At 46.1% G+C, this 18924-nt stretch overlaps 1 protein-coding gene across 4 annotated transcripts in view; it reads right to left on the bottom strand.

Moving 5' to 3' along the window:
* LOC119660392 (cyclin-dependent kinase-like 4) overlaps positions 1-18924 on the bottom strand; it is a 21430-nt gene extending 2506 nt beyond the window's left edge. The window contains exons 1-4 of one of the 4 annotated variants that reach the window (XM_038068926.1): positions 18712-18924; positions 2243-2429; positions 1906-2191; positions 1548-1798 (exon numbers count right to left, since the gene is read on the bottom strand). In XM_038068926.1, coding sequence (XP_037924854.1) covers positions 1548-1798; positions 1906-2191; positions 2243-2429; positions 18712-18779 — 792 coding nt within the window. In that variant the 5' untranslated portion in view covers positions 18780-18924. Of the gene's footprint in view, positions 1-1547; positions 1799-1905; positions 2192-2242; positions 2430-18084; positions 18272-18340; positions 18473-18711 lie in introns of those variants that run through there. The other 3 variants (XM_038068928.1, XM_038068929.1, XM_038068927.1) reach the window with 3 other exon arrangements.

The raw sequence follows: 18924 nt of genomic DNA, 5'->3' as shown, positions 1-18924 counted from the left end.
AGGTACCTGTCGTGGAGACTTAATCCTATGGTCTTCTTAAGACACGGATTGATTTTGTGACCACCATCAGAGCCCCGCTGAGACAAGCAACAACGGTACTAGTCTATACCAAGTGCATGGCTTAGCATTCATACTGGTGGATGCACGAGCTACCTAAATCTCTACCGAACTAAGGAGTACGGCACCCGTGTTGAAACGCAACACCACGCCGAGGCCCGAAGTTCTCTTCTCGCTTGAGCATAACCACAACCCCCATGAAACTCCCACTAGGGATTTTTTAAATATTGGCTATGCGGTTTCGATCGCAGGGCAGAGGCTACCTCATCAGACGCTGCCTCAGCGCTTCTACCCTGCGGACCAGCGTAACCGAAAGCGATAACAGGTGGCAATTGGCTCGTTTATATGCAATTCAAAACCCGCCAAGGGTATGAATTACAACGACCGAAATCGCATTTGTTTGAACCTACAACTGGTTAGACCTAATAAAAATGAATTTTTTTTTTTGGGATGTAAGTTGCTTCTCAAATATGTACAGCCCGCCATTAAGTAGATAGTGGGCTAAGGACAAGCTCATCCCAAAAAAAAATTCATTTTTATTATCTCCCACTAGCGAGCCTACCGCAAACAACCGAGCTGTACTCATATACAACGGGAGTTCACCCGAAGTATGAGAGTCCAGGAGCTATCCCGGTTGCCATGGTACCAGTATACCCCTGGTGAGGTTTCGTGACCAATTTGTCACTTCAGATGAGCCCCGTGCAGACTCGGGTCTGATCGCCCTGATTAGGTCTTTGGAGCATTCGCCTACTGCCTACTGCACCACCGTCGACAAGCCAAAGTGAGTACAGCGTCTCCCGGTGCCACCACTATGGAGGTTCTCCTCGGCCACTTGGTTTTGGTTTGGTCGACAAGATTGCCGCCCCGTCTTCCTCACCGCCACCTCTGAGCACCTGGGTAAGGAAGTAATCAATCTCTCGGTTCAACCACGGGTCTAATTTGTCGATGAGCTGCCCAGTCCATCTGCCCCTTGGCTCATTTTGCCAAGAAAGTTGCCACTCGGTAATGGTGCGTTGATGTTCTTCACGGGCAACCACCTCTCTTAAGTTCTCGTCCTTACGGCGGTAGATAGCTTTGGGCTCCTTAGCAAGGAGGGCAACGGGGATCACTCCCGCGATCACCATCACAGCCGGTTCGGAGATGGTGCGATAAGCAGACGCCACTCGCATAACTCACCACCTCTGCACCTGAACAAGGCAACATAAGCAGAAATCTAGTAGATATAGGGCCCCCGACATTCGCCATTAGCCGACTCAAGGCCCCCATTGAATTTCGTGTCAGATACGAGACTGACTTGCCCATCTCATCATCAGTAGCATTACACATGATGAAGAGGAGTGAAAGTTGCAAAATGTCAAGTATACTTCTGGGTAGCCGGTCAATTTTTTCACAGGATTCGACTATAAAATGTCGAACATGAAATATGGAAGTAGACACAAAGTTGTTTAAGAAACGCAGTTGAAGAATCTCTACGTCCACATTAAACTCACCTTAAAATACTCATTTTGATTGAAGATCTCTATATGCCTGGGTAATATGTCCCCTAACGTTCTCCGTATCAAGTAAAGTTGATCAACATCGCTTCGTCCAGGCCACAGTGCCTCGCCCCTTACAAGTTCTGCGAAGACACATCCTATAGCCCAGACATCGACGGGCGTTCCATATTGAGTATCGCCGACCAGGAGTTCCGGTGCTCGATACCATCGAGTCGCCACATAATCAGTGTAGTTCTCCCCAGGACCTGGAATTTGTTTAAAAAAGCGTCCATTACTGAACTGTTATCAAATAAGATTGAAATCCGATTATTTATCTAAACAATGCTGTTGCTTCCAAGCAATCTGTACTCACTTAGCATCCTCGCAAATCCAAAATCGCAAAGTTTGACTTGACCCTGTGCAGTTAACAGAATATTTTCAGGTTTGATATCGCGATGCAGACATCCCTGCTTATGGCAATAGGAAACTCCTTGCAAAGTCTGATGCGTCAACTGCTTAGTTAAATTATCTGGACATCCTTGTGGATGACGTTCCAATTCGTGCAAAACTGTGTGCTCGCAGAATTCGAAGACAAGATGCAGTCGCCGTTTTCTACGAAATACTTCCAGAAGTGACACTAAGTTTGGATGCTTGAGGTTCTGAAAAACCAAATGAATGAGATATCCTACTGTCCAGCCTCAATCTTGTACCTTTAATAATCGAATCTCACGTAGAGCTATTTTCCTAATCGCTGGATCCTCTTCGGATTCGACGAATCTCTTGACTGCCACCAAAGCCCCAGTTTCGCGGTCGCGGCACTTGTAGACGACTCCATAGGAACCTTCGCCAAGCTTGCTTAGTTTTTCATATCGATCCATTTTTGAACTACCTTGTGATCTGGAATATATTGATATGAATTAGGACCAACCTACAAAATTATTGCTTTACGTCTTAAATTGTCGTAAGAAGAAAGGATGAAAATTAGTAGAAAATTAAAGGGAGAACAATAATCTATGTTCCGAAGGTGACCTGACAATAAAGAATGAACAGGAATGTGAGCCTTGGTTGATGCACTTCGAACAGAGCATTCTGCAAATCACCGACAGACACCCAACAGCAAAAGTGTGTAGGCATGGAGGTGCCTTATTTACAGAAATTACAGGAACTTATATTTCCGCTCTGAATAATATGGCTCCGACCACATTAAACATCCCTTGGATCTTTGTGGACCCCCACATTCTCTTCACCGACTTCGAACATTTTCCAACATCATCAAGAGGGAGGGTATCTCCAAAGTAGAGACATCTCTTTCTTCTCTTAATCTGTTCTCCAGTAAAAAGAAATCAGACCTGATAAGAGCGGCATGGAAAGGGAGGGTATTCTCCGGAGTTTTCTTCAGGGGCCGAAGTAGAAATTTCTATAAAAAAGGGATAATACCACAGGCTCATATAATTTTCACCTTGGGCCCCGTTTTTCCGTATAATTTTTACCCCAGGCCCTGATTTTTCCTCCATAGCCCTGGAGGATATGGGGGGGTTCAATGGACGATATCACATTTTCTCAGACACTTTAATTAGGCTAAATAGTTATCGATCTAGAGAAGTTGATTAATTGCGTTAAACCGAAGATAAATGCTAATAAAACTAAGCTTGTCAATATTATCATAATAATAATAATCCATTATTAGTGGAAGGATCAATGCGCACCTCGAGACCAACAACATTCTGTCCGAGGAGCAGAAAGGCTGCCGAGTTGGGTCAAGGGGTTGCAAAGAGCAACTCATTATCGACTCGCTAGTTGTAGGACAAGCAACTGGAGGCCAAAGAAACCTATTCAGTTGCTATATCAATTATGCCAAGGCTTTCGACAGGGTTCCGCATACCTGGCTAATCGATATCCTACATCTGTATCGCATTGATCCGAAACTAATAAAGCTTTTGGCGACAGTCATGGAAGGGTGGCATACCACCTTATCAGTCCGTACATCTGAGGGTGCTAATACCTCAGAGCCCATCCGTATACGGAGGGGCATCTTCCAGGGGTATTCATTGAGTCCCCTTTGGTTTTGTATGACACTGAACCCCCTTTCATGGCTACTGAATGATGCTAGAGGGCATGGTTTTGCAATAAAGTATGGCCTACGTGCTAAGTGCGAACTGACACACTTGATGTACTTAGATAACATCAAGCTGTATGCTGGTACTGACGACCATCTTAGAAGTCTGTTGCGAATAATAGACATGTTCAGCCGTGATATTCGGATGGAGTTTGGATTAGACAAGTGTCGAATCCAAGCCATCCGCAAAGGTCATCACGAGCCACATGGCGGACATAGCATTGGTGACCTCCACATCGAAGCTATGACCGAGACAGACTTCTACAAGTACCTAGGAATTCTGCAAGGAACCCATGCTCGAGTTGGTGATCTGAAAGAAGCTCTGCTGTCCGAATTCCTGCGACGTGTAAAGCTGGTGCTGAAATCGCATCTCTCGGGGAAGAATAAAATAAGCGCGTTGAATGTATTCGCCATCCCTTCACTGGCTTATGCATTCGGAATATTGCCGTGGACGAAGACCGATCTGGAAAACGTCCAGCGGCGGATACGGACAACTATGTCCAAATTCCGAATGCATCATCCAAAGTATGCCGTGGAGCGGATGAACCTGCCTCGTGACATCGGAGGTAGAGGCGTGGTTGACGTGGCGGCACAACGTCATCGCCAAGTCGATTCGCTGCGCGCTTATTTTTACAGTAAAGAACAGGCGAGTCCCTTGCATGCGGCTGTCTGTAAGGCAGACTGTGGACTGACTCCACTTAACTTGAAGGATCGATCCTTCAATCCTCTGAGTGGGGTGAAGTCGGACCAAGAGCGGATCGATGAATGGAAGTCGAAGGCAATGCACGGTAAACACGTGAATTGTCTTTGGCAGCCATTTGTCGATTTGCATCTGTCGAACAGATGGCTGTGTGCTGGGGAGCTCTTTGCTGAGACGGAGGGGTTTATGTGTGTCATTCAGGATGGCGTGGTCGCCACCTGAGCTTATAAAAAGCTCATCATGAAAGAACGGGTGGAGAACGACCAGTGCAGAATGTGTGGTTCGGCGTTAGAGACGTTGGACCATCTCATTTCTGGCTGTACTGTTATGGCACCGGTGCAATACATCACCAGGCATAATGCTGTATGTAAGGTTATTCATCAAAACCTTGCATATAAGCATGGGCTGATCACGGGAACATGTCCGGTTTACCGATATGAGCCGCAAGCAGTACTTGATAGTTCTGTTTACAGCAGGGACCGGCAAGTTCTGACTGATCGCCATACCGCATACAATAAGCCTGATGTACTGTTAATTGACAAGACGGGTCGCTCCGCGTATATTATTGATGTTGCTATCCCCCATAATAGCAACATTGAACGGAAATACGTGGAGAAGAAGGTGAACTATGAGCCATTGGCTCGGGAAATCAAAGAAATTTGGCGTCTCGAGCGGGTGGTTGTAGTTCCCATAATATTGTCAGCTACAGGTATTGTACCTAAATTCCTGACGGCTTCCCTTGATGTCCTGGGACTTTCGCACAGTCTGGTTCAAGCCATGCAGAAGTACACCATTCTGCATACGTGCTCGATGTTGCGGGGAGTACTGGACGGATTCTCCCACTGACCTACCACCGGCCACCACCACCAGTGCCCCTTTAGTTTTTAAGTAGGTAGGATCGTCCGAGCCTAAATGCTTGGCACTTAGTGCTAGTATTAGGTAAAATCCGGCATCTGCCGAGATTGTGATAACTCGGAAATAATCATTGGCGCAACAATCCATATTGGATCAGGGCCTTGAAGTGTGTTAGAGGACTTCATTCAAGGCCGTAACAGTACACTACAATATACTGTAGGAGGCAATGTGGTCACCATTGCGCTCGCCCGAGATTATTACCGTCAAATGAGGTACTCATCCACAGCTGAGTGGTCTGGTATCCGACGTCAAATCACGATACAAATCCCACTGCCACGAGTGAAATTCGAACCGCGACCTTCCGTACACTCTAACGCTCTAAACACTGAAATTGCAATTGCACATGGAAACCGCCCGATGCTGTCACAAGCAAGCTCCAAACTTTTATCAAGTCATGTCTATATCGCATACCCGAAGACGTGTTGATGAGAAAACTGTTACCTACACAACAACTGTGGCCCCATGTTGGGCGCCAACTCTGTTACGATGAGAGTTCACCTTTGCATCACCTTGACAGCAACACAGTCACCAAAGCTGCCAACCAACCAAACTCCCCTAACAAGTTTGCCAGTCGTGAACACCGACTGCGCGAGATAATATATAGAACCGGACGGCACGTGCTGGAGCTAACCCGAATGCTAGCAGTTCGGCGCGATGTGGGCCGGGGTTGTTGGTTCTCACATGTTATCTCCCTGCCAGGACACAGAGATTTAATCATGTGCCTTGACTCAGGAGTCAACAACACACACACATCGGGGGTAAACTATTTTATTAGAGACGTGAAGCCACGATACGGAGTGATACCACCGAAGATTTCCCAAAGGAGCTAAAATGCCAAACAGCCTTATAAGGGAGGGGTCTAGACCACAAAAAACTTAAAGCACCCGGGACGGACGGGAAAGGATTAGTTGTGAGCTGATTCTGGCATCTAAGCGACGAGTGGCCCCGTTTTCCTTTCTTCTTCATAGAGGGATAGTTGATATGATGGTCCTGCGGCGGCCCACCCCAACCTAATCGTTCACCCCCTGCCGCTTTAAACATAAAGGAGTGAACTAGATGGACTAGAACAACACCAACTCAATTAATTAATTATCAACGTATTCGGGTGGCTCAAGTGATTAAAGCGCTGGACTGTCGTAGCGGAAGCTCGTGGTTCAAATCCACTGGTGGCAGAGGGATTTGTCATCGGGACTCGATGTCGGATACCAGTCAGAGATAGCTAAGGAAGGATGGAATACCGAAAGAAAAGGGAGGGAGACGAAGGAGGACTCGACCGCCAGCTCTTGTCATTAAGCCGACAGAAGGCAAGACCAGCGAAATCCGTTATAAGATCAAACCCGAAGATAACGGAGCGGAAGTGTCTTCCATTCAGAAAAGGAAGGGTTGTGGAGTCCTCGTTGAATTAGTTTCCAGTCTTCAGAGCAGAATTGGAAAGAGCTAGGACGTGACCAACATGATCCGCATCCTACAGATAAATATGCAACCGCTCACGAGTTGCTGGCGCAGTTCGCGGTGGAGACCAAAGCTGATATAGTGTCGCTACCCGACATATCAGATACCGTTGCCATCCGGGTTCCGAACGGCACCCACCTTTGGGTTCTTACCCAGGTCGGAGGAGACGATTGTGTCTGGGTTCGGTGTTTGTAGGTAACGCTTTTTAGTGTCTATCTAATGCCGAACAAGACGATACCAGACTTTCGATGCAGATGATGCTCTGGAGGGCGCTATCTTGGGCACAGAGGAGCGAATGCTGGTCAGGGGTGACTTCAATGCCGTAGCATCTGAATGGGGCATGTCTCACCCAGACTCCAGAGGGAAACGAATTCTCGAAATTGCGGCGAGAAGAGGACTTATAATTTTAAACACCGAATCCACCTTAACGTTCCGACGTCCAGGATACGAGGGAAGTATTCCCGAGGTAACCGTCGCATCGAAAATACTGGTGTCGCTGGTGGACGGGTGGCGATTTCTGGAAGACTTTTCGACAAGCGACCATTAATACATTGCGTTCGAAATGGTTGATACAAATTCTCGGTGGTCGTCACCCCAGTACTCTTTCTGTGCGTGGAACGTCGCGAAGATGAACACCTGGAGATTTATCGAAACTCTTGGAACAGGTGGAACCGTGCTGGAGTCCACTTCTGGGGGTGGTGGCACTGCAACTGAAACTGGCATAAATTCAGTTATGAACCTGATAACGACAGCCTGCGGGGCTTCCATGCCAAGAAGGGCATCGAGACGTGGCAAGCCGTCTATGTATTGGTGAACGGCATAAATTGCAGAGCTCAGGAAGGAGTGTCGCAAAATCCACCGCTTGACGCAACGTCTAAACGGCCGGGAGGAGGCATGTACCATAATCGCAGAGTACAAATCAGCCAAAAGGAGACTCCGCAGCATCATAAACAAGAGCAAAACTCGCTGCTGGCAGGACTTAGTCGACGGGGTAAATGGGGACCCAAAGCGACTCGGTTACAAACTGGTACCCGAAAAAAAACCCCAATTTGGAAGAGGTAGTCCTCTCTATAAAAAACAAGCAGGCGTCAGTACCCGATGGCATTCCAAATTGATGCTGCAACATCGGTCAGACCTACTGTTCGGCGCGTTCAACGCTTACCTGAAAGAGGGCATTTTCCCTTCTGATTGGAAGGTGGCGAGGCTTGCGCTGATCACCGAAAGGAAAGGTGATCCTATGTTAAGTTGCCGTCCGTACCGACCACCTTGTATGATTGACACTACTGGAAAAGTGCTCGAAAAGCTCCCAAGAAATAGACTCGCTGAAACGATACCTGCTGCCGGAGACTTATCCCCTTCGTAGTTCCGGTTTAGAGCGGGGAGATCTACAGTTGATGCTGTCATGCAAGTCGTGGATGGCGTTCGTTGACCGGAGGCACACAGCCCTCGATCTCGACGAATGGTGCTCCTCGTAACGCTTGACGTCAGAAATGCCCTGAATTCCGTAAGATGGAAAGACATTCTAAGCACACTAAACAATACTTTCCACGTGTCAAACTATCTCTTATGGATATTGAGGAATTATCTGAGGAATCCTCTCCTTGCTCTATAAGACGCTAGAGGGTCAGAGGAGGATGGAGGTCGTATCGGGGGTAGCGTTGGGATCCATCCTAGGGCTGGACCTCTTTCTCGGCATCCTAGAAGAGTCGTGCCTGGTCGATTATGCAGATGATATCGCGGCACGTGTTGCTGGACGCACTGTCGAACAGGCGCAAAGCAGACTCAGCATATTGATGCGACGGGTAAGCGGATGGATGACCGCTCATTGTTTCAACCTTGTACTGGAAAATATCGAAGTAGTCATCCTGACTAAAAAGAGAATTCCAACCCTGCGTCCCATATTGATCAGCGAATTGGCTGTAGAGTCAAAAGTGGACTGACAAAGTCAACTGTGGACTGACTCTTGAGTCAAAGACGAGCTTTTTCGAGCAAGACAAAGCAGCAATGGACAAGGCTGTAGCTGGAACTTTGGCTTTAAGTCGGCTAATTACAAATATTGGGGTTCCTACGTCTAGCAGGCGGCATCTCCTGATGAGTTCAACGCAGTCTATACTGCTCTATGGCGCAGAGATATGGGCTGACGTTCTTGGTAAGGAGATACATCGTAGGCGTCTTTCACAACTACAGAGACGGGGAGCTTTGTGAGTGACATCTGCCTACCGCACTGTCTTTGAACCGGCCGTGATGGTGATTGCGGGAGAGAGCCCCGATGCCTTTCTTGCTAAAGAGCGTAAAGCCTTATACAAGCGTAAGGGAGGTGATTGCCCGCGAAGAACAGCAACGTCCACTAAATGAGTGGTAACTATCTTGACAAAATGAAACTAGAAGCAGATGGAATAGAGTGACTATTCCTTACCCAGAGTGAGTGAGTGAGAGTGACTATTTCCTTACCCAACTCCTAAGTGGGCATGGAGGTTTTCAGTGTAGAGGTTCAGTGTAGACGACACCCAACACACCGTTTTTTTCTTTTGGAAGGATGGGATGGGATTCGTCGGCAGCTCAATTTAAACACAGCGCATCTCTCTCTAGACAACATTGTCGAGAAGATGTTGAGGAGCACTGACACGTGGAGTCCTGTTGCGCAATACGTTTGCGTTCTTCTTGTTGCAAAGAAGGTATAGCTTGACCGGTGGAGGAGCCGAATGGCAGGGAGTTCCTTGAACTGACAGTTCATTTCCTCCTCTTCCCTCCCGTTTGGTGTAAGGACTTACCTGATTTAAAGCCTCCGCAAAGCGGGAGATCTCAAGGAGCTAGCCCGAAGTAATATGACACACGATTCCAGGCTAGCTCTTCGATGATGGGGAAGTGTTTAGTTCGTAGTCCGACGGCATACCCTTGCGGGAGTCCAACACTCTGTGCGTAAATGCATTCACTTACCCTACCCGAACAGTGAAGCCCATGTTTTACGTAGGCACCTGTCGTGAGACTTAATCCTACGGTCCTCTTAAGACACGGAGCCTCAGAGCCCCGCTGAGACAAGCAACAACGGTACCAGTCTATACCAAGTGCATGGCTTAGCATTCATACTGGTGGCTGCAAGAATTACCTAAATCTCTACCGAACTATGGAGTACGGCACCGGTGTTGATACGCAACACCACGTCGAGGCCCGAAGGTCTCTTCTCGCTTGAGCACAACCACAACCACCATGAAACTCCCACTAGGGGGGTCAACCGCAAATAACCGAGCTGTCCTCACATACAACAGGAGTTCACCGGAAGTATGTGAGTCCAGGGGCTTTCCCGGTTCCCATGGTACCAGTATACCCCTGGTAAGGTTTCGTGACGAATTTGCCACTTCAGATGAGTCCCCGTGCAGACTCGGGTCTGATCTCCCTGATTAGGTCTTTGGAGCATTCGCCTACTGAATCACGGCCGGCAAACCAAAGTGATTACAGCGTCTCCCGGTGCCACCACTATGAAGGTTCTCCTCGACCACTTGGTTTTGGTTTGGCCGATAGGGTTGCCCCCCCATCTTCCTCGCCGCCACCTCTGAGCACCGGGCCGCCAATAACGAGGCGGGGAAAATTGTAGAAGTAGTCATTCACCATTATTATTATGGTCACCAATACCATGCCTTCCCATTACATGTCCGCAGAATATGTTGGAAGTCTCTCCTGACTTCCGTGTAATTACTCATAGAAATTACCCCGGTTCACTATACCAGAAATCTCAGTCAAAAGCCGATTACTAGAATATCTAACCGATATCGCTGGAATTCTCGCTCAAGTTGGAAAAAGAGACCATTCTGGAGCTATTCGATACTAATGTGACGCAGCGAGGTTAACAACATTCGAAATTTATTTCGAATGTTGTTAATTCGATTGACAGTGGCCACCATCAGTGTTCTCCGTGGCGGAGCAGGCCGTGATTTGAAAAAATAATTGAATTTGAAAAATGAATTATTGAGATGTCAATTTTAAGAAAGAGAGTATACACAAAGTTTTTAGTTCCTCTCCCATTTTCTATGTAATAAAGTTATTTACATTCTAAAATCAAATAAAATTTTATGATTGATTTCCTTCTGCGATTTTAACCCAAAAGCAACAAGTTTATAGACTTTATTAAAGGGTTGACGAAATCTAGAAGCGTGGTGCGATCGAAACCATATTTATTGCTACCAAGCTGTACTCCTGAAGAAAAGGTTTGACGAATCAGGTTGCATTGAAGTCTTGCGGAAAGCTCAAGATTTCCTCAAGCGAGTTGCATTGAGATCGTGCGGAAAGCTCAAGATTTCGTCGAACGACTTGCATGGAAAACTTACGGAAAACTCAAGATTTTCTCGAAACTAATATGGAAGAGCATGAACACATAAGCATCTCCATAAACCTCCACTTCAAGTACTAAAATTAAAATCAAATTGGAATATCGTTTAATGCTAGATTCTGATATAAATGCCATTAATGAGCTTAAAGATTTATTTGGCACATCTAATAAAATTGCAATTTTCACAATTTGTTTGATATTTTCACATAAAAACTTGTTTCCAAGTGAGAGGAAAAAACCCAATTTTAATGTTTGGCCAACTAAAAATTCTATTAATACCATTTTGCATGTGATCGCTCTACTTTGTTATGCCTAAGACAAGAACTGACCCTCCTTAATGAAGTTCTATATTTAGCGGGATACTCGGGAAGTCACGTCAGCCACCAACAGATCAGATACTACGTCAATCTCTCTGCTTGGATATTTCTTGTCAGATCTAATGCATCTGTAGTAAAATCCGAATGGGCACTTTGTGCAACTTTTTTGAATGGGAATACCAGCACTATTCACGTTCAACTAGCATTGTCTCGGAACAGGGACTCTATCAAGCTAGACCTAGTTTCCAGAAAGACCAGGTCAGCCAATCATAAAAATATTAGTGAAAATAACATAAATTTTCATCATGACCCCATCGAAAGGTAAATCATTATTGGAAATCTGTATTCCAGTTCCATTTATGTTATCAAAGTGGAGTGCCCAAGGTCTTCTTAACAACACATCTGGCAATAGATACCACCTCCCGCAGACAAGGTCTCACTACTGAAAACTACTTCCGGGCAAATCGGTCACAAGCAAAGACTGGATATGCCTGGACTGATGACTCAGAGTCCTTCTAGATATCTGTGGGTCAAAATAAACCAAAGCGGCAGGGGTTTTCTGACTATTCTAACTTTTCAACTCAAATGGCAGCAATGACATCGCAGCAATACAATCTTCTCAACCTATATGCCATTTTGTAGATCTCTCTCTCCTTTCCCATAATCTTTACGGCTCCAGATTCATCTAAATTTATCGAACTCGGTGGAGGAATTTCGTATTTTCAACGCCAGTCTATAAGGCATATATGGCAGTGCGCATCATAAACCTAGTGGAGAGAGGATTCGAAAAACGAGGGCAAAAGAAGAAAGGCGACTGAACAAATGCAGAGCGGTCATCAAGAAAATAAAGGCTTCCATCATCGGCTACGAAAATGTCTCTATGGAAGTTCAAAATGGCATAAATTATCATTTATTTTTTCGAGGCCTTATCACATACCAGCCAGCTCCTGGAAGACCCCCGGAAAGATGTTCAGGAAAAATAACAAACAAGTGATAGAAAAGACAATGCGAAAAACGACGGAGATCGCGAGCGATACAGCAAAAGGCATTCCGCGAGATGGTCAAAGGGTAGTATAGGTCCCAGGGCGAAACGTGGATTGGTACCCACGATGAAGCATAAAACCTGGGAAACGCCTGCTAAACCAACACCAACAGCTCTACTACCCAACCCTATCTCCACCTCCACGTGGTGACCCCCGGGAGCTTTTCTTAACGAAAAGCTGCAGACGGAGAAGGATGAAGCCGAGTCTCCCGCGCCTAAAAACAGGACAAATTGTACCAACTGGTCCTCCAGGTTGGAGGTTGGGTAGGGCTGATAACCCTACACGGAAAACAACTTGTTACGAAGCCACAACAAAAGCCTCGGACTGGACGGACAAAGGAATAACGATTTACGCATTTTCTCATGGAGTGTGCGCTCCCTGTACAGAGATGAAGCTGCCAAGCAACTAGTCGATACCCTGTCCCAATATAAGGCTGATGTAACAGCGTTACAGGAGATGCGTTGGATAGCGACCGGTTTCCTGGAGAAGAGTCGCTACACCATATATTATAGCGGTCATCCAGCAAACCATGTGCTGGGAGTAGGTTTCTTAGCCAGCCAAAAAATGAAACCAGCTGTCATCGGCTTTGAAAACTTAAGCGAACAGCTATGCACTCTGCACTTGGGAAGCAAATTTAGAAACATAAACCTCATTAACGTTCAGGCCCCTACAGAGGAGACTGCAGAGTCAGAGAAGGATACCTTCTACGAGGCAGTAGAACGAACCCTCGGAGCCTGTCCCAGATATGATATCATAATCATGCTTGGGGATTTTAACAGCCAAGTAGGGATTGAGCCCGTATTCGGGCGATTATTATTATTCTGTTAAGGGAAAGTCGCACCGCATCCTTGAAGAACTATTGTGCCCCTTTTACTGGTTATAGTGTACCTGTTGATCATAGTATCTCAAGCAGGCCTGTAACCGTTAGGAACTTTAGTATGTTCCCCACTTCCAGAAGTTTCAGCTTTGCATCTGGTATTAAGTGTTCTCCCAGATGTATCGACCTACTTTGCACAAGTGCCGGACACTGTCCCAAGACGTGTATAGAGGTTTCGTCCTCCTCCTCACAAAACCTGCAGGCAGTGTCCATAGATATCCCTAGCTTCCCTAGGTGATAGTTCAGCCGACAATGACCAGTGAGAATTCCCACTATGATTCTGAGGTTCTTTTTGGTGAGGTTTAAGCAATCCTTTGTACGCATGGGTTCGTATCCCCCAATAAGCACCCTGGACTGCTCCATCCCTGGTAGGCCCGCCCAATATAGTTCCCTCAACCGTTTCTCTTCGTTTCTTAGATTCATAGCCATGAAACCGTTTCCGATTCCACAGAAGGGTTCTGGCCCGTGTAAAGGCATCCCTGCTCCCTTCTTGGCAAGTTCATCCGCTGCCTCGTTGCTTTCCAACCCAGCATGGCCTGGAACCAGGAAAGTATCCAGACCTTGTTGGACGAGCCGAGTGTATTCAGTCTCTCAAGGCATTCCCATACCAGTTTAGAGTTCACCTAGTTCACCTGGTTGGACCTAGGTGCCTTGATCGCTGCTTGGCTATCGGTGAGAATAGCTATGTTCTGCCCCCTGTAGTTCCTTTGCAGATTAAAGGAGGCACATTTGTCTATGGCGTAAATTTCCGCCTGGAATATGCTAGTGTACCTGCCCATTGGCTCAAAGTACATTTTCCTTGGATCAATGACACCGACACCCGCTCCCTCTGCTGTGAGGGATCCGTCAGTGTACCAAGTAATCAGTTGCTGGTTTAAGCCGTATGTCGCAGCCACGCTCTCCCAGTTTGCCTTGTTACTCCAACGTGTTTCAAACTTCTTATCGAAGTGAAACCTCGTTGTCATGTTGTCCCTCGGTATCAGTAATTCGGGATACCGCCTAGAAAGGATATTCGGGCGATACGTTGGCTCCCTACAAATGATAACGGGTCATTCTATTAGCAGTGTCACACGAAAAGGTTGTTGAAAGTACCTGGTTTGTGCGGAAAGCGGTCCATACTTGGACCTCTGCAGACCGGACCACTTTCAACCAAATTGACCACGTGTTGATCAAACGCCACCACCTCTCAGCCTTCATGAATGTCAGAACATATGGGGGGCCAATATAGACTTGGATCACTATCTCGTTGCCATGGTGCTCCAAGCTCGAATAACAACACCACCTAGAATGCCCTCTGACAATCTGGTGAGAGTTAACACTGAAGCCATCCACAACACAGCCCTCCGCAACACCTATAAGAGGGAAATGGATGCCGCAATAACCGCAGTCAACAGAGATCCTGGAGACGAAGCATCAACAAACAGTCGCAAAAAGAATCGGAACGGCTGGTTTGACGATGAATGTAAATTAGCAACGGAACTGAAGAATGCCGCATACTGAGTAATGTTGCATTCTCAAAGAACGCGGGCACGCGCGAGCGGAGAAACGACTTCACAGACGGAAAAAGGAAGCCTGGGAGAACTAACAAGTCTGTGAACTAGAAAATTACAGGAAGCAACCGCACCAGGCGCGTAAGTTTCACCAACAAGTCAGCTGAGATATTACACAGTGCAGCAATTATAGAGGTATCACGTTGCTGAGTACCATCTATAAGATATTCTCCGCTATTGTGCTAGGCCAGATAGCCCCATACGCCCAGAACATCATTGGCCCGTACCAAAGAGACTTCACTCCAGGCAAATCAGCAACAGATCAGAATATGGACATCAATTGCACCATCTTTTCATCGACTTTAAAGCCACCTATGACAGCAAAGGCAGGATAAAACTGTACACAGTCATGAGAGAATTCGGTACCCCAACGAAATTGATAAGACTGACTAGGCTCACCCTGAACAATGTGCGAGGCCAAATAAAAGCAGCAGGATCACTCTCAAGACCATTCGACATCAACAACGGTCTACGACAAGGAGATGCCGTATCATGCGTCCTCTTTAACCTGACCCTGGAGAAAGTGATTCGCGATGCCGATGTAAATGCGAGAGGCACCATCCTCTTCAAGTCCACCCAACTACTGGCCTATGCTGACAATATCGGCATCATGGAAAAAACAACCCGAGATGTATAGTCTACCTATATGGTGTCAACGTCAGCGCCAAAACCAAAAGAACGAACAACATCGAATCGCACAAGTCAAACGAAAACAATGAAGATAGGAGACTACAACCTAGAGATCGTTGAAAATTTTTCCTATCTAGGGTTGAAAATCACAACCGATAACAGCTATGATGATGAAATCCTCGCACGGTTGTTGCCTGCCAATGGAGCCTATTTTAGCTCACAAAAACTGTTTCGCTCGAAACGTCTCACCATAAGGTCAAAGCTCTTACTGTACTAGACAATGATCTTGCCAGTCCTTATGTATTCCTCCGAGACTTGGGTTCTTAGCAAAAAAACTGTGAACTCTTGGCCGCGTTCGAGAGAAGAATCCTCCGGAGAATTTTTGGCCACCTACATGAGGATGGACGATTCCGTAGCCTACATAACGACGAAGTCTTTGAGCGATACTATGACCGTCAGGTTGTGGATAAAATCCAGCTCAATAGGTTGCGATGCGCGGGTCTCTTAATCCGTATGTATGAGGATGATTCAGCCCGGAAAGTTTATAAGGGCAATATTTATGCCTGAGATGGAGCGATGGCGTAGGTCAGGACGCCAGACAGCTTTTAGGGATATCGAATTGGTGAACCTCGGCGCAAAACCGGGGTGTCTGGAGTTCCTTATTTAGGCTGGCCTAGACCGGATACCGGTTGTTGCGCTGTTGATGATAACGATTCGTCAGCTCTGTACTTTTATACACGGCACCAGTGTGGGCGTCGGCGATAAAAATCGGTGAAAATCGCAGACAACTTCAAGCTGCATATCGGATAAGCGCTCTCCAAACATGCTGCGCTTATGAATCAACATCCTATGAGGCAGCATGCATGATTGCGGGGATGATCCCGGTGGATATTCCCGATGAGGCAAGTCGTCGACGAGAATCAGGAAGCTAGCTTCAACAAGCAAAGTGCGGTCATTGGCTGCATGGCACGGGACCAGGCGAAGAATGGCCGGTGAACACACAGGCTCATCACAGACATAAGTATGTGGACTATGCGGAACAACGGTGAGACGAGTTACGATCTGACTCAGTTTTTAGCCGGACACGGGGGATACAGGAATTACCTCTACAGGTTCTGTCTCGATGAATCGCCCGATTGTCCTACGTGTGAAGGTGCAGCGGAATATGCAGAACACGTCTTCTTCGCTGCTTAAGATTTAAAAGCTCAAGGAGAAAGCTTGAGACTGAGTTAAATACCCGTTTAACGGTAGAAAATCTGATAAGGTACATGATGCAATCAAATTCAGTATGGGATGCGGTAGTTGAAATGGTGAAACGGATCCACCAGCAGCTAAAAGCAACAGAAACGCAGTGAAGACATAGAAGGGAAGCTACCACAATTGACGCCACGCAAAGGGGTAACCGCTTATGTATTATAGAATGAACAGCTAAGAACTGAGCAGCCCAGCGAAGCAATACCAGAATGGTGGTCCCGCGGGGAGAGTGTGGAGAAAATATGAGAAGTTGGATGGATTTCACCCAACAGACAGTAAACTGATTTTAATAAGTTTTGTTTTACACAAAACCTTAAAAAGTTAAAAGTTGAAAACGCAATATTACAAGAAGAAGAAGAAACAATCGTTTTACCAATCCTGCATGACTATCTTGGCATGTCTAAGATCTGCGCAAGATGGTTACCAAAAATGTTCACACCGCAGCTGCGCAAGCCTGCAGTTAGAACAAAGGGGGTACTTTGGATCGGATTATTTCTGTAGATGCACTTGGGTTTCTGTAGATGCAAGTTGGATTCATCATTGTGAACCTGTCCTGAGACACCATGCAATGACACAAAAAAGGCATACCACCCCAAAGAAGTTCAAGGTCTCTCAGCCAGTGGGAACTAATGGCTATAATTTTCTTGGGATTCACAAGAAATTATATTGTTCGGCTACAAAAATATTATGCATTGTTACTGGGGAGATTAAAAGATGTTGTGAAGGAGGATGGGGTCACTGGAGTGGTACTTTTCTGTGCCTCAGGGACTCAACTCCTCCTGAGGGAAATCACTGCTTCAATTAGCTCCTTGAAAAAATATAATGGAGGACTTTTGTGTCTGAAGATGGATATTCCCTGATAGGGTTTCTCTCGTTGAAAAATTTGCACGTTTGAGAGACCCCCTTAGATTCACAAAGTAATTCAATCCGTGCCTCGGCGGAAAAGTGTCTGAACACAAAGGGATAATGGGGTGGACCTATTTTTACCTGGGTCCTTGAAACTATGATTCCCCGTTCTTCTAATCTAAGATGGCCTAGCCTAGAAGGATGAAGATGACCTTGTGAATTTATTATATGTGCTGTAGAATCAATGTTGACTCATGTCAACCATGCAATGTTTTACGAGTCTTTTGGCCTGGTATAGAGGGTTGGAATGGGCCCACCTATTTGCATGAAAATATTCGACAATAAAGCCAGGTCAGCGAACCAAAGCTGTGATATATAACACATAAAGTGTCCCGAAATTAATGGAATTAATCACTATGACCAGCAAGGGGGGTAGAAGGCCATGCGAATTTGATTCGTCAGAACAACTCAGTAGCACTTCATATCATCACATTCACTGTAAATTCAGGATAACCACACATTCTTTACATTTCACGTTTCCAGGTTTCCTTGATGATTTCCAGTAAGTTTTCCATTTTCGCCTTCAACCGACACTTTCACTTTTTCGAAACATTCAAAGTTGATCCCAAGATTTCGGCCCAATCGTAGTCTTCTGGACTGGGAATTTTCTGTCGTCCACTCGTAGGGTCACTCAATAGACTAATGAGGCAATGGACATTTCACCCACAGACTGAAGCCCGGAAGTTCAGGGACATATAGGAAATCAGATAATATGAATACATACATTATACTCAATAGTAGATAGCTGAACATCTAACCACTCGCACTGGCCCCTGCTTGATTATGGGAACCTACGCAGGACGTTAGGCTCCCAGGACAATCGGCACACAACTTATCCGCCTGACAACTTTCTCACGGAATACCTATTCCAGCACTAATTGTTATGCACCCCCTACACTAGGGAGTCTCGTTATTGGTGACCGGAAAATCGATTTACTTGTAATTGCCTCCATGAAAATTTAATTGGAAAACAGTTTTCAATAAACACGAAAAAGGACTCCAAGGATTTAGATATGAAATATGGATTGCAAAAACTAATTAAATATTTGATGTGAATATTTGTGTTATTTCTATCCTTACAATAGACTTTGATACCTTCGTGGCAACAGCGGCAGATGATTCCCAAACAACCAGAGTCGTTTCTCACCGAACCATTTGTCCATGCACAGGTCCTCCAGCTACTGCCCCTTAATGAATTCCTTGACGCCTTCCGCGCTAATCACCCTCTGCAAATAGAGACACACCTGGGTCGAAATGAAATTATAATGAACTTTGCACTTTCATTCTGTGGCCAAGTATCGAATGTTG

This window comes from Hermetia illucens, chromosome 6 (genome assembly GCF_905115235.1).
Source record: "Hermetia illucens chromosome 6, iHerIll2.2.curated.20191125, whole genome shotgun sequence".
NCBI classification, from domain to species: Eukaryota; Metazoa; Arthropoda; class Insecta; order Diptera; family Stratiomyidae; genus Hermetia; species Hermetia illucens.
The sequence above is the reverse complement of the archived record's forward strand: the minus strand, read 5'-3'. Positions and strand labels throughout refer to the sequence as shown.